The following is a 13,098-nucleotide window of genomic DNA, read 5'->3' as shown; positions in this document are numbered from 1 at the left end:
AAATGCAGTCATGTTTGACTTGTCTGGGCAGAACCTAGTCATACGCAGATGGCTTGGCCGACAAGAACAAGAACAGTCTAGCCCTAGCCTGGGTCGCTTACCTGTAACTTTCTGATATGCATGTACGAGTAGAACAAGCGATGTCAAAAGCAAAAGCTGCAGAGCCGACGAGAGCATAGAGTCATCTGATACATAGTGCATGCACTTACATGTAACTAGTTATGTATGTATGTATGTACATACATACATACAGATACGAATAAATTTGACGTTGTTCTTATCAGAGCCAAGAGGGGTTTCTTGTCCAGGGCTGCCTGTGCTTGTAGACTGAGCCGAAAAGCTATGATGAAAGACATGTGTGCTGTAAGTCTGCCCTATTAAGTATATTCATTCTTCCGGGTTGCAAGGCTAGCCCCCCTTGAGCTACTTTATGTGTAGTCTAAACTAGTGTCTGTACTTGGCCAGCTCCTTAGGCCAGCAGTCAACATCACGGACATCCCTCCCCCTATTCCTCTTCATAACTAACGGGTATACAATTACCCACCGCGAGCAACAAAGCCACAAGCTTTCATCCCGTCATTCAGTGGCCTTGGCGCGATGGCGGAACTCACCATTATCTATGTCCAAGTATACGCAACAAGTATCAACTTGGCTCACTAGAAAACAGACAGTGTACATAGGGCCGGTGTACTTGTTAAGCAGGGTGGGTGTATAACTTTGTAAGTGTTGTTGGAGTATGTACATGGTATTGGTAGTATCAGCGACAACATGCCGGTGTCATTGCCGCTGAACTGTGCCCGCTGGGTCCTCTTTAACTCACTTCACCAAGTGGATACATGACTAGACTGGTACATGTCTGTCTTTTCCCATGAACCTTGTGTGTAGAAGCTAATTGACAGCCCGACTCAAGCACGCTACCTCCCTCTGATCCACCCATGCATGCACTGCTGATGTGTCCCGGGTCAGTGTATAAACAAGCCTTGGAGGGGCTAGGGTATGCCCTGTCTCTACAAGCATGTATGCATGTACATAGCTACATAGCGACTAACACAATCAAACACGGCCAGTGCCCAAAACATGTCATGGTGAATCACCTTGGCCGCCTTAAGTTATGGTTTCTGTTATTCCCGGTGTTGCTCCGAGGTCTAGACCATTTGGCATTAACCCTAGCTACAGCAAGTCACGCAGCTGCCGGCAGCTGCCGGCCTCTACTTACACCACGACATTGAGGTCTACCCTCTTCAATAGAACGACTGACGATCCATACACATGTATGTAGCCACATGTATTCGATAGTTATAGGATTAGTCGTAGCTGGCTTCTGAGGAACACCCGTGTTGTATTTGGATGCGCAGGCAGCTCAGACCCTCGGGCTAGTCCCAGGGACTCGCGCAAATCTTCTGCAAATCTATCCGCACAGAGCGACTATGTGCAATACTATGTTCCTAGCATCGGCCATGTTAACGCATGGCGGATAGCCTTGGAAGTTTCGCGTCCTACATCTGTGTATAATGCATGATGCAGGTGCTACCGCTTCCGTTCCCGTTCCCGTTCCCGTTTCCATTGTCGCTGTCGGTACCGGGAGCGGAAGCGCAGGCTGGGAATACTGCCTTGGTGACTTGTTAGTGAGTCTAGGGATGCAATGGAATGGAATAGGTCATAGGGCATTGTTTGGAGACTAGCCTTAGCAGTGTGACATCAAATGTCTTAGTGCTGCGACAGCATGCTTGTACAAGAGCTGGCAGGGCAGGCTGGCTTAAGTTTAGCCAAAGGCGTACCACTGAGGTAGTAGCACAAGTATACAGGAACAAGCAGTATCCTTGACTACCGAGGGCCTTTGTTCTGTTGCCTAGACCCAAGAAGGGACAGCCTCCTGGACTTGTTCAAGTGGTTATTGTATGTATGTGCAGACATGTGCACACTAGCCTAGTGTGTGGATAAATGGGAAATGCCACGGGAACGGGCTAGCCCCTTCATTACGCCCGGTACAAGGCACACTACTAGTATACTAATAATCGAGACGCAGCCCTAGGAACTGGATTTCCCTCTTTCTTGTGGGGGCGGCGGAAGGGTCAATGATGATGATAAACGAGGACCTGAGGATGTTTGTTGGGGAAGAGACGACGCCAGGCTTGGCTGTATAACGATAAGCTAGATATGCTCCGGGTAGCAGCGTTGCGAGTAGCACGGCTAGCCGCTTCCGGTCGGTTGTGTAGGTGGCTTGCGCGCAGTCTCTGGCTCTGGCTTGTCCCCAGGCTCTGGCCCTCAACAAATTGCATCTGTAGCCCTACAAAGCCGTGAATAATACACTGGTAAATGTATCGGCCTAGTACAGTTTTGGTGCACAAGTACGGCTTCATTAACTAACTACCAGGAAAATAAGCTCCTAAGCTAAGCTCAGCGGGAAACATAACAGCGAAGGGCCGACGAGAGACTAAGGCCAAGATCAAGGCTGTGATTGCCCGTGGTACTAGGAGTGGTGACTAAATGACCCGAAAACAAGAAAGGTAGGCCTAGTGATCTTTTCATAACGGTTCCAATGGCGAGTAGCCTAAAGGATGGGATGAGCACCAGAGATATGATAAGACAAAGTATGGAGGGAAGAATACGAGAGGGGGGGGGGCAAGATTTAGCCTGAGAGAGACAAGACAAAGCATAAGAAATGAAGTGAGAAGATATCAGATAGAAAAGTTCTGTTGTGCAATGATGTCTTGTGTTCTCCTCCGTCTCTGGCTGTCTCCCGGTTGTACGACGCTACGCTTCCTGTGTATTTACATATGTTTACGTCTATGTCGGCATTGACAATCTACAATCCCAGCCCCAAGGAAAATAGCATTGTTCATGTGAAACAATGAGCCTAGGCCTGGGACTTAGCCAGAGTCACAAGTGCACGTATACCTTGAGTTACAGGCATGTACTTATCGACACGCTTGTATCCGGAGCCGAGCGGTCAAGAGGCTCTGAAATTTAGGCCGTGAATGGCAGGCTTTGGGCCTTGGCTGGTCAAGCACTACTCGTGACGCAGGGCACCGGGTGGTCAGTGTGTGGTGCTTGACTATGAGAAACGAACGGAAGGACACAGGGCGTCACGGGCGTCTAGAGTGGCGGCAATCTGGTTTGTTGAAAACGAGAGAGGGAGGGAGAGAAAAGAAAGAAACGGATTGGTGACACTCGCAACGTTACTGCTCGTGACAGGAAGTGATGTAGGTTCAGAGAATCCCGGAGCTTTGATTGGGGGGTGGGGGGGGGGGGGGGGGGGGGGGGGCAGATAGACCGCAGCCGGCCGCCCGGGGAAAAGACGGCCGTCGGGACGTGCGTGGCGATCAATCAAGGGATACAGACAGATGTGAATGCGTTCAAAGCAACAGGATACCAAGTCAAGCATGTGGCCTCTGATACACGCATGCATGCGGACATGGAGCAGCCAGAGATGACAAACCCTCGACCCTCGACGACGTCATGTTTGGCTTACACCGCCTCTTCCCTGAGCTACAAGAGAGAAGACAGAAGACATGAAGGTACCTTGCTCGTCTCTTCCAAGAACAACAGCGGCTCCGGCCGTGTGGAAACCTGAGCCCCGCTTGTCTACATGGGCATGATTGTACACGTACAGTTCTGGTGTTTATTGGTAGACAGTTCCAGAGTCGTGCTACAGCGTGTATCAATACCTGCAGCCCTTTGGACCAAAGTTGGTACGCAAGTGCAGGTTCATAATGCGGTGGTCATGTATGTATGTATGTACAATACCTCGCTCGCATATGTGCATGTATGAGGAGGGGACATGGGCACGTTGACACGGCGGCTAGTCTAGATTCCGTAGGGCTATCTGGGATGAAGCTTGGCCGCAACAATGTCCAAGGCACAAGCCTCTTCCTTCGGGCCCGTGATCAGTCAGTCAATCAATCCGCCAGAGCCAGTACTTGGGTTGCGGGTGCTTGTACACCTCAGCATCGGCGCATGTGTATGTACATATGTACATACAAACGTACATGTCTAAAAGTCCGAGGGACTAGTTAGTGAGCTAGTTGGTCATATTAAAGTACACACATTTATGTGCATGTGTACACGGGTACAACAAGTCCTCAAGTACGCATAACCACAACACAGCATTGCGCCATGCAGAGAAACCGTAGCCTTAGAGGTGATCACCAGAGCCCCCCTCCCCTCTCTTCCCGACTTGATAGCAAGGCAGGTTTCAAAACCAAAGCATGTGCCATCTCAACATGCAGAAATGTTCCGCACGCAGACCGAGGGCGTGGTCGTATCGGGGCGTCAGCTGTGTTGGGTCCTCTCTGGTATACAGGCGTTCCCGCGATTTCGGCCCTTTAGCAGCCCAGGGCTGATGCATGGCATGGGCACTTTGTTGCAGTGCTTGAACGGCCATTCACGGCGTGTCTCGTTTTCTCTCGGTACTGGGCCCGGCCAAACATGGAGCTAGTTGACTGGTTAGTTAGTTAACTATGAATGTGCTTAGTTGTATGTATTTGCATAGGTACAAGTGCATGCTTGGGTGTGCACCTTACATGGCCGGTATCTAGAAGTGTCTGATAGATCAGATAGTTAGTGGGACGGAATTACCAGCAGCTTGCTATCCTATACTCTAGTTACAAGCCACCTCGCTGTCTCAGTTGACGAAGAAATACCTACAGGCAAGGGGGGCAAGACAAAAGCCAGGCACGGACCAGCCTTGGTTTGTCAGCCAGGCCGGACCTCTGCTCAAATGCACACAAGCCAAGTACTTGACGAGTCAGGTTCCATCAGTGTACAAGTTATTGGTTGGTGATGCTGTGTTCTTGTTGTCGCCAGGACCCCCGTTCAAGCCTGAAGGCTGATACAGATTCTGCGTCAGGCTCTCAACCCCGACACAGACACACACAGACACCGGCTCTAGCCCCAATGAGTTTAGCCCATAGTCAGCTCTTGTTTGGCCTGGGCGGAAACAAACACAGCCAAGTCGACAAATTGTAGTTACATACATACATCCATACACACAACAGAAGCCAAGCCAAGAGCTGGGCGGCCATGGCATGAGGCATGATGGGTCAGCATGGGCGTTCTTATGCGTCGCGATTTCTATTCTGGCTGTGTGTCAGTTTCGCTTCGCTTTGGCTAAGACACCGAGCAAAAACCTCTTTTGCAGGAATACAAATAACTATCCAACCAGTCAACTATTCATAAAATGAATGTTCCAAGATGGACTTAGCGGACAGTACCAGGGCGGCCCTGAAGGTGTAGCAAGCATTTGAGCTGCCAGTGGGCGGACAGCTGTCTGCAGCTGGCAGCTGGAATCCACGCGCTCGCACGCTACACTGTCAGCGTCTTTATCTTCCCTCTCAGCCCTACACCCCCTCCCTTCGACACTTTTTTTTTATCTTGGACAGCGTAGACTCCCTTGCGTCCAGTCCATCCTTCTGTCTTACTTGCGAGACACCTCTTGCCTTGTTGCAGGGCTTTTTGTATCTTGTCACTATGTAAATATGTACATAGTTGAGAAGGGATGTGGCAGCAATCGGGGGCCAGACTTGTGTCTGTGTCTGTGCCTGTGCCCCCTCTCCCAGTCTTATTAGTAGGGGGGCTCTTTGTCTTCCGCTCCAACAGCTGCTCCCGCCTTCTTCCCGCCCGGCTGCTGCATGTATCGTGCCGTGTGTTTAGTTTGGTTCGGTCGAGTTTCTGCTCGTGTGCTACACACCGCAGACTTGCATTTGCATTTGCATTTGCATCCATCTCACCATCCCACAAAGGCCACACGGTAGGGCACCACCACACAGACCACAGACCCAGACCAGAGACACCCGGTTTCCGCGGGTTTGTGGATAAACAAAGCCATTGCGACGCTGGCTGTAGACCAGCTGGTCTGTTCTATTTCGCTTCTTGCGCGGAGAAGGAGCGTGTTACAGGATACAGGACAGGAGACACCACGCACCACAGAAATAAAACACACAGGCCCCTCGAAAAATATCGGGATAAAAGGGCCCATGCAGCCAGTCAATGTGGAAACACAATGAATGGAGTGGCCCTTTGCTTTCTGTAATACTACCAACTACCAACCAGCCAACCGTACTGTTGTTCCAAGTTGTAGAAACTAAAAGTCCGCCCTACAAGGCCAAATATTCTTCCCCCTCCTCCCCCTGCGGCGCCTTACAAACCGACGCAAAAGGAAAACGAGTTTACTGGAATGATTCAAGGGCAGGAGAAACAGAACAGAGCAAGGGCTTTTGGTGGAATCAGGCAAAAAGAGACGACCATGGGACATGGATCAAGCATCCAGAGATGCGATGCGCCCACAAACTTGGTTGGACCTTGCAACAGCTGCAGCTGGCCAGTTAACCCTGCAATGTGCCCAGGTCTAACCCTAGCCACTGCTGAATTGTTGAGAGCAAACTCCGCATTGATTGTGCTGCTGATCACACAATCGCCGCAGGCTCTTCCACTGGCCACTGGCCACTAACTACCCACTGGACGCCGAGTCTACCTGGCTGTTCTTCTTCTTATCGTGTTTTCCGTGCCACGTACTCCGTCGTTTGTAACTATATCAAGTTCCCCCTCTCTTTCTCCCCAAGCCGCCACTATGATTGGACCCCAGATCGAGTCGTCCTGTGTGGCACGTCGCAGGGTCCGCGTACTGGCTGGTACGACTTACTCTTCCTCTTACTGGAGCGGTTCTGGGCTGGAGCGTAGCAGACACAGAGACACAGACAGGCACATGATAAAGAGAGAGTGAAAGAGAGAGACAACGGCTTGTGGAAAGGTACAAGCAGAACGACGCATCATACTGCGCCGTTGTAGGAGATACGCCGCTGGCTCGAGTCATACGCGACGCTACAGAGCCGGGGGCTATTATTGGTGGTTTTTTTTTCTTTTGTTGTTTTTCAGACATCCAATGTCACGGACTGATGAGACGGCCCCCGCCCACTCTCCTCCCTCCCGGATGCAGAAAAAGATGCCGGAGCAGGCCGTGCCTTGTGATTCTGCCGTCTTGCTGATGATTGGCGATGATGTAATGCCGCTATCAACCAGCAACCCCCTTGCTTACTAGTAAGTGGCATGACTGACCATGACAGTTATATGTCTGGGCAAGTATACACGTATGCAATATATATGTACATATGTACACAAGGAGAACTCGTCTGTCCCCCCCCCCCCCCCCCCCCGGCCATTTCATGTCAGGTTACAAAAAAGAGGCGCACATGAGACTCTTGTCAGGTCAAAAGAACATGCAAATAGATGTAATTTCATGTAACTATAGCCAGCTACTACTTGTAGTTGGCCATGCAGACCTGAATACTCCCGCCAGCCCTATATTAGTACGTGGTTATCAATGTACATGCATACATTGTCCAACTAGTTACTTGTAACTAGCTAACTACTTGTACATACAAGCATCTGTATGTAAGATTAGGGCATGACCCCCTCCTCCCATTCGTCTGCTTCCCCTCTCCAAACCTCAGACAATACTTGCACATATTGCAAACTAGTCCCTTGGAGAGCTCCCTGAGCTCCAATTGTTCACCGACAAGTCGGCGAACAGGAAGGACGAGGGAGTTGCTTCACCGATTTTGTCCAAGGACTAATCCAGAATCCAGGGCGTAGATAGTGGGGGCTAGTCTGTGATAGGCTATAGATTTGCTGGTCAAAGGGCAGACAGAGAGGGTCTAGCCCTGGGGCTTGTTGGGCTGCCAGCCCTGGAGGATAGCAAACCTAGATAGATCATGGGCCAAGCATGTGTGTATGTATGTACAACAATTAATGGCAGAGTTATAGCTGGCTAACTGGCAGAAGTATGTACATACATACAACAAGGCGCCTTTCTGAAGACTAGAAACATGGAGATTTACGTGGAAACCAGCACCGTGGTTAGCAATGTGCTGTGTGACCTTGTGTGCCCGATCTTTTCGCGATTGTAACCTTGGCTCCAAGTACTATAACCCTCCATGTGCTGCTTGTAGAACCTCGGGCTAGACCTGGACCTGAACCTGAGACTGTCCTATTGCTGGGTCTGAAAAAAAAAGAAACCAAGACCGCGTGTGTATGTAGGTAGTAACTAGGGTTAGTTGAGTACGTACATACAACATACATATGTGTGTCCATACTTGTACAGGTAGGGCTGGGAGGGCTGTGGGAGTTGGGTAGAGGAGAAGAGAGGAGAGGGGGGTGTCTTGCAGGTCAGAGAACAAAGGAGGGGGGGAGAGAGAGGAGAAAGGAGAGAGGACAGAGGATACTTGATACCTTAAAAAATACACACTCACACAAGACAGAGAGCACTTCGTGTATACACACAATAGAACCAATGAGACAGGAAACACGGCTCTGACTTGCTGCAATTTTCTTTTTCTAGTTACTTCTTTTTCTTTTTTCAACATTATCATGACAGCGCCCTGTGAGCCACTCTCTGGCATCCATTCGGCTGAACCATCTTGATCAAGACGTCTGACAACTCAATAATAACCCATGGCCATTCAGTCGTGCCTTGCTAATCCCCGCTTGCCATCCCTCAATCAAAGACAGACAGGATAGGATAGGGCCTTGTCCAGAACATTGCAACTTCTTTACCTCTTTTGCCTGCAGGTGCAAGGACAGGTGCTACTTGGACATGAAAATATATGTGCATACATACTACATACATTTTCCCACGCCTCTAAGCCGACTTGACCAGGGGGAGGGGGTGCAATCCAACAACTCCTCCAGCCAACTAGAGCTAGAGTTGCATAATGCCACTATAAATTTCACTCTGGACTCGGCTTAACAAGGAAAACCAAAGTTCAGATGTACGTAGACAAGGAGCCATGTATAAAAAAGGTAGTCCTGGTGTTTGGGTGGGAACCTCCAGACAAGCAAACTTGAGCTCTTTATAACAAGTGAATGATGCCCACAAACATCCATTGCTAGACCTAGATTCATCCAGCTAACTGTACGCCTCTTTCTGGAAACACATACGTCTAGCGCCGCCATCCGTATATATGCGTGCTGCTTCCTTATACATTCGAGTATAAAGTAGACGAATACGTGCAGCATTCATCTGCTCTAAACATCTTTACTCTGTTCCCCCTCTACTTCCACCCCGCCTCATCTCCTCTGACTTTTGCTCTCTGCTCCTCGCAAGATAGCAGCGACCGCAAGAATCCGAAGCCGTGTTTACTCGAGTTGTCTTGACCACAACGCCGCTGCTGTAAAGGGAACAGAAACGCCAATAAGCCCTCTCTTGTGACTTGTCAACGACTCTCGCACCTTTCTCCAATCCCAATTGGTGACAGGGACCAAGAGCAGCCCTTGTCGTTCGCCGTGCCCTTCTGTGCAGCCCTTGTTTCTCTTTGCTCCTTATTTTGCCGGTGCTTTGGTCCTTTTTGTCTACTTTTTTTCCGTCTTTTTTGCGCTTCTTCTTTTCTTTCCTCTGTAAAACTGTCACGATCCCATCCGCTCTTCTTCTGATTCCTCGCCGTATCCTCTGCCATTTTTCTTGTGGTCTTATTTTTTGGTGTCAGGCTTGAAGTTGTGTGTCGTCTAGAACCACGCGATCGATTATACGCTGATTACATCAGCAAGCCGGAACCTCCTACTCAAATCGGCAACATTGGACCACGCCCTTGCCGACCGACTGTCTTGTTTGGCAGTTGCCCATTCATGATCCTCGCCATATTCACCACCACGGAGTAGCAACTGCATTCCAACCATCGTCTCATCTGCGCAGTTACTTACTCGAGAAGAGGCCCACTCTGCGCCTTCCCAGGTCCTGCCGTCACGTTACGTCCCAGCCCGAGCCGGCTTTCTTCGATTTGTTTGGCCTGGAAAATTCACAAATCAAAATCCACCACCACCGGAAATCCACCCTCAGACGTATCGTCTCCCGCTAGTAAAGCCATTATCGCCGCCACCCACGTCGGCCTAGCCTTTACTTTTGTGCCGCCTTGCCGAATCCAATCGGCCGCTTTTCCGACTTCTCGACCAGCCGTTTGCCACCCAATTTTTCTTCTCGCCCACCCGCGGATCGTTCCGCCGTCCCGATTCCAGCCTCACTCCCACAAGCCCTCTCCGCCCAGCACCGGAAAAGCAGTGGATTTTGTGCTCTGCCACCGGCCACAAGCTCCAGCCTCAAGTCCAGCCCTCCGCCCCAGCGCCAAGCCGCGCTTCAGAGTTCTGGCCAAGCACACTGGCCCAAACCGCGAGACATTTGCACTGGACTCTGGCACGGCCTGAAAGCCTGCCAACTGTGTGCTAGTTTACTGTGCCGCCTGTTGATCCCCTTTTTTTTCCCAGCTCCCAGCTTGCTTGTGCCCCGAGTCTTAGTTCCGTCTGACTTCAAGAAATCGCCTGGACTACTCTATCAGCCCTAAGTCGCCGACTAGACTTCAATCTGCTGGGTCTGTCCTAAGCCTTGATCTCTTCCTTCCAGCGTCCTATTCTTCCTGGCAAGGCACATCCCGGTTCCGACTGCTGCACCCCCTCCTACCGCTAATTCCTGATACAAGTACATGCTGTTCGTCCCTGTGCCCGCCTCTACCTCTGATGTCCCGTCCACTGCGACACCTGCAACACATCAAATATCCCTTGAGCTACCGCCATCTCCATATCCAGCAGTAAGCCGCTAGTCTCTGCGTCATCCTGTCTTAACCTGACTCGTTCTTGCGCGCTTCCACCCGCCCTGCACGCCGATTCTAGCTTCGGGCCCGCGCCAGCACCAATACCGACTATCGAGTATTTGTTTTTTTGCCGCCAGCTTATCGTCTATCTATTATTCTTTTGTGCGCGCGTTATACAAATATTACTTCTTCTCATGCCCCCCGCCATGGACCGTTCTTTCCACCGCCGTTATGGCGCCCCTTCAAACCCCCCCGACGACAACAGATCTGCCTCAAACTATGGCGCCCCGTTATCACGAGCCATCAACATCCCCCATCTCCCGCAAGATAGCTACGCTCCACCGCCGCTGCCGCCGCCGCGAGACCCCTTCAACGGCCCGGCTGCGCCCGACTCCCGATCAACCGCCAAGCACTCATACCTTGAGGACTCCAGAAACCACGCTTCCTCCTTGTCGTCTATCGGGAGCAGTGCCTACGGCAGCATGGAAAACAGCTACCATGAGAGTCTCCCGCCTTTGCGACGCGGAGGCCGATCAAGCCCCGTTACCGATGAAGGCTATGCCAGCCTAAACTCTGTCCGGTACGCCCATCTTCACATGCCTCCAAGACACAGCGTCCAACCCACACCCGTCCATCCACTGCGACTAACCATTCGAACCTCTCGCCTTTTAGTCTGCCCTCGTTTTCAACAAGTTTCGGCCAGTTGCATTCTAGATACAACCTGACCTCGACCGACGACTACTCCAGCAGCATCAAGGACAAGTTAGGGAGCCATATTCCCACACGTCCCAAAGTTTCCCGCTCATTCTCACGATCTTCATATAGTGGTGACATGCACCAAAAGCGCCCTTCTCTCAACACTAATCTGCTACCTCCCATCACCCACTCCTCTATGCCCCAATACGCCTCCCGAGGAGGTGTGCCCGACTCCCCACCCAACGATCCATATAGCAGCTCTGCAGTCTCGCCAAACTCATGCATCAACCCCTTTGGATTTGGAAACAACTCCGACTATGACCGCTCGCCCCCCAACCACCACCGCATGTCTGCATCGAGCCGCAACGGCCATGACAGTCCGTCGGATGAAAACGACGTGCCACGTGTAAACACCTTTGACCGCGACCGCAGCGGGACCAAGCGCCGCGCTTCTTCGCCACTCGAAGTTGAACATTCGCTACCACCAGGCCCTCCACATGTTGAAACAATACGCCGGCGCGACATGTACCGCGGGTCGCCATCATCCCGGCTGGCAGGTGTTTCTCAGGTCTCCCTAGGTCACCACATGGCTCCCATGGCACTCGCAAATGCCTACGACCGTGTGCCCCCAGGAACCATAATGAACGGCTCCGGTCCCATGCTGGCCATGTCAGGAGAAAGCGTACCACATTCGACCTTTGGGACTGGCAGTTCACCAATGAATCCATCTCCCGGGAGCTCGGCCTCGCGCGGGCCTCACCAGAGAAACAACAGCATGGCTTCTCCTCGGCGCATCAATGAACTGAAGGCGGCTGGTCACAAGGGATCTTCATATTTCATGTGCGAATGCTGCTCGAAAAAGCCAAAAAGATTTGAGACGCTTGAGGAGCTACAGTAGGTGTCTTGCCCTTGTACCGCACTTGGCATTGGTTGCTAACATGTGTCATTCACTATAGGGCTCACGAAGCGGAAAAGCAATACGAGTGTCAATTCTGTCACAATCGTTTCAAGAACAAAAACGAAGCAGAGCGCCACCAAAACAGCCTTCACGTGCGGCGTCACAGCTGGAGCTGCAAGGCGCTAGACAACTTCAACAAAGCCTTCCACGAAAACCAGAGCAGCGACGGCACCCACGACACATGCGGCTACTGTGGCAAGGACTTTGACCGCCACGGGCCTCTCAAGGCCGACGGTGTCACGCGTGAGGCCAACGACCAGGATTGGGAGGAGCGGGTGCACCATCTGCAGACGGCCCACAAGTTCCGTGAGTGCAATAGCAGCAAAAAGTTCTTCCGCGCCGACCATTTCCGACAGCACCTTAAGCACAGCCACTCGGGCACCAGCGGCAAGTGGACAAACCAGTTGGAGAACGCGTGCATGCGTGACGAGGAACCGCCGCTCATGTAAGTGCAGGGACACATGATGAGAGGAAGGGGATGGATGACAAAGCAACAGGAGCAATGAGGCGGTCAAAGGGGCCTCTTTGCCACGTCTTAATCGTGTTCCTGGTCCTTCTTTTGTCCTTCTTGAGAGTCTTTCTCCCCCCTTCCTTTCAACATGTCGGCCCATCTCCGCCTTCCTGCGTGGCTGTCACGGCTATAGTTGCGGAACCTTGCTTGGCGTGCGCGCGTTCGCTTCTGCTGGAGCTGCATGCAGTGTTTTTTATGCGCAGCTGCAGTCATGCACATGCACCGCTGGGTGGAGAGCATAGGTAAAACTACCTTTTCGCCCTTCCCACACCTCAAGGCAACGCCCTTTTCGTTTCGGCGCTTTTGCACCTTTCATATAGACTGGGGATGACCTGACATGGGCCCTTATATAAAGGTTG

General features: G+C 51.5%; 1 protein-coding gene across 1 annotated transcript; it reads left to right on the top strand.

Annotated features, from left to right (window-relative positions):
* Nucleotides 1-10,780: 10,780 nt before the first annotated feature.
* Nucleotides 10,781-12,677, top strand: BROUX77_004096 (uncharacterized protein; the record flags this gene model as incomplete). Its single annotated transcript, XM_073748820.1, has 3 exons — nucleotides 10,781-11,154; nucleotides 11,247-12,164; nucleotides 12,227-12,677. The coding sequence occupies 3 exons, from the start codon at nucleotides 10,781-10,783 to the stop codon at nucleotides 12,675-12,677; spliced, it is 1,743 nt and encodes a 580-aa protein (XP_073606521.1).
* Between the last annotated feature and the right edge of the window lie 421 nt (nucleotides 12,678-13,098).

The sequence above is a fragment of the Berkeleyomyces rouxiae genome (assembly GCF_048999995.1).
Source record: "Berkeleyomyces rouxiae strain 22BRR77 chromosome Unknown BrBRR77_ptg000003l, whole genome shotgun sequence".
Classification (NCBI taxonomy): Eukaryota; Fungi; Ascomycota; class Sordariomycetes; order Microascales; family Ceratocystidaceae; genus Berkeleyomyces; species Berkeleyomyces rouxiae.
Note: the sequence above shows the minus strand (reverse complement) of the source record. Positions and strands in the feature narration are given on the sequence as shown.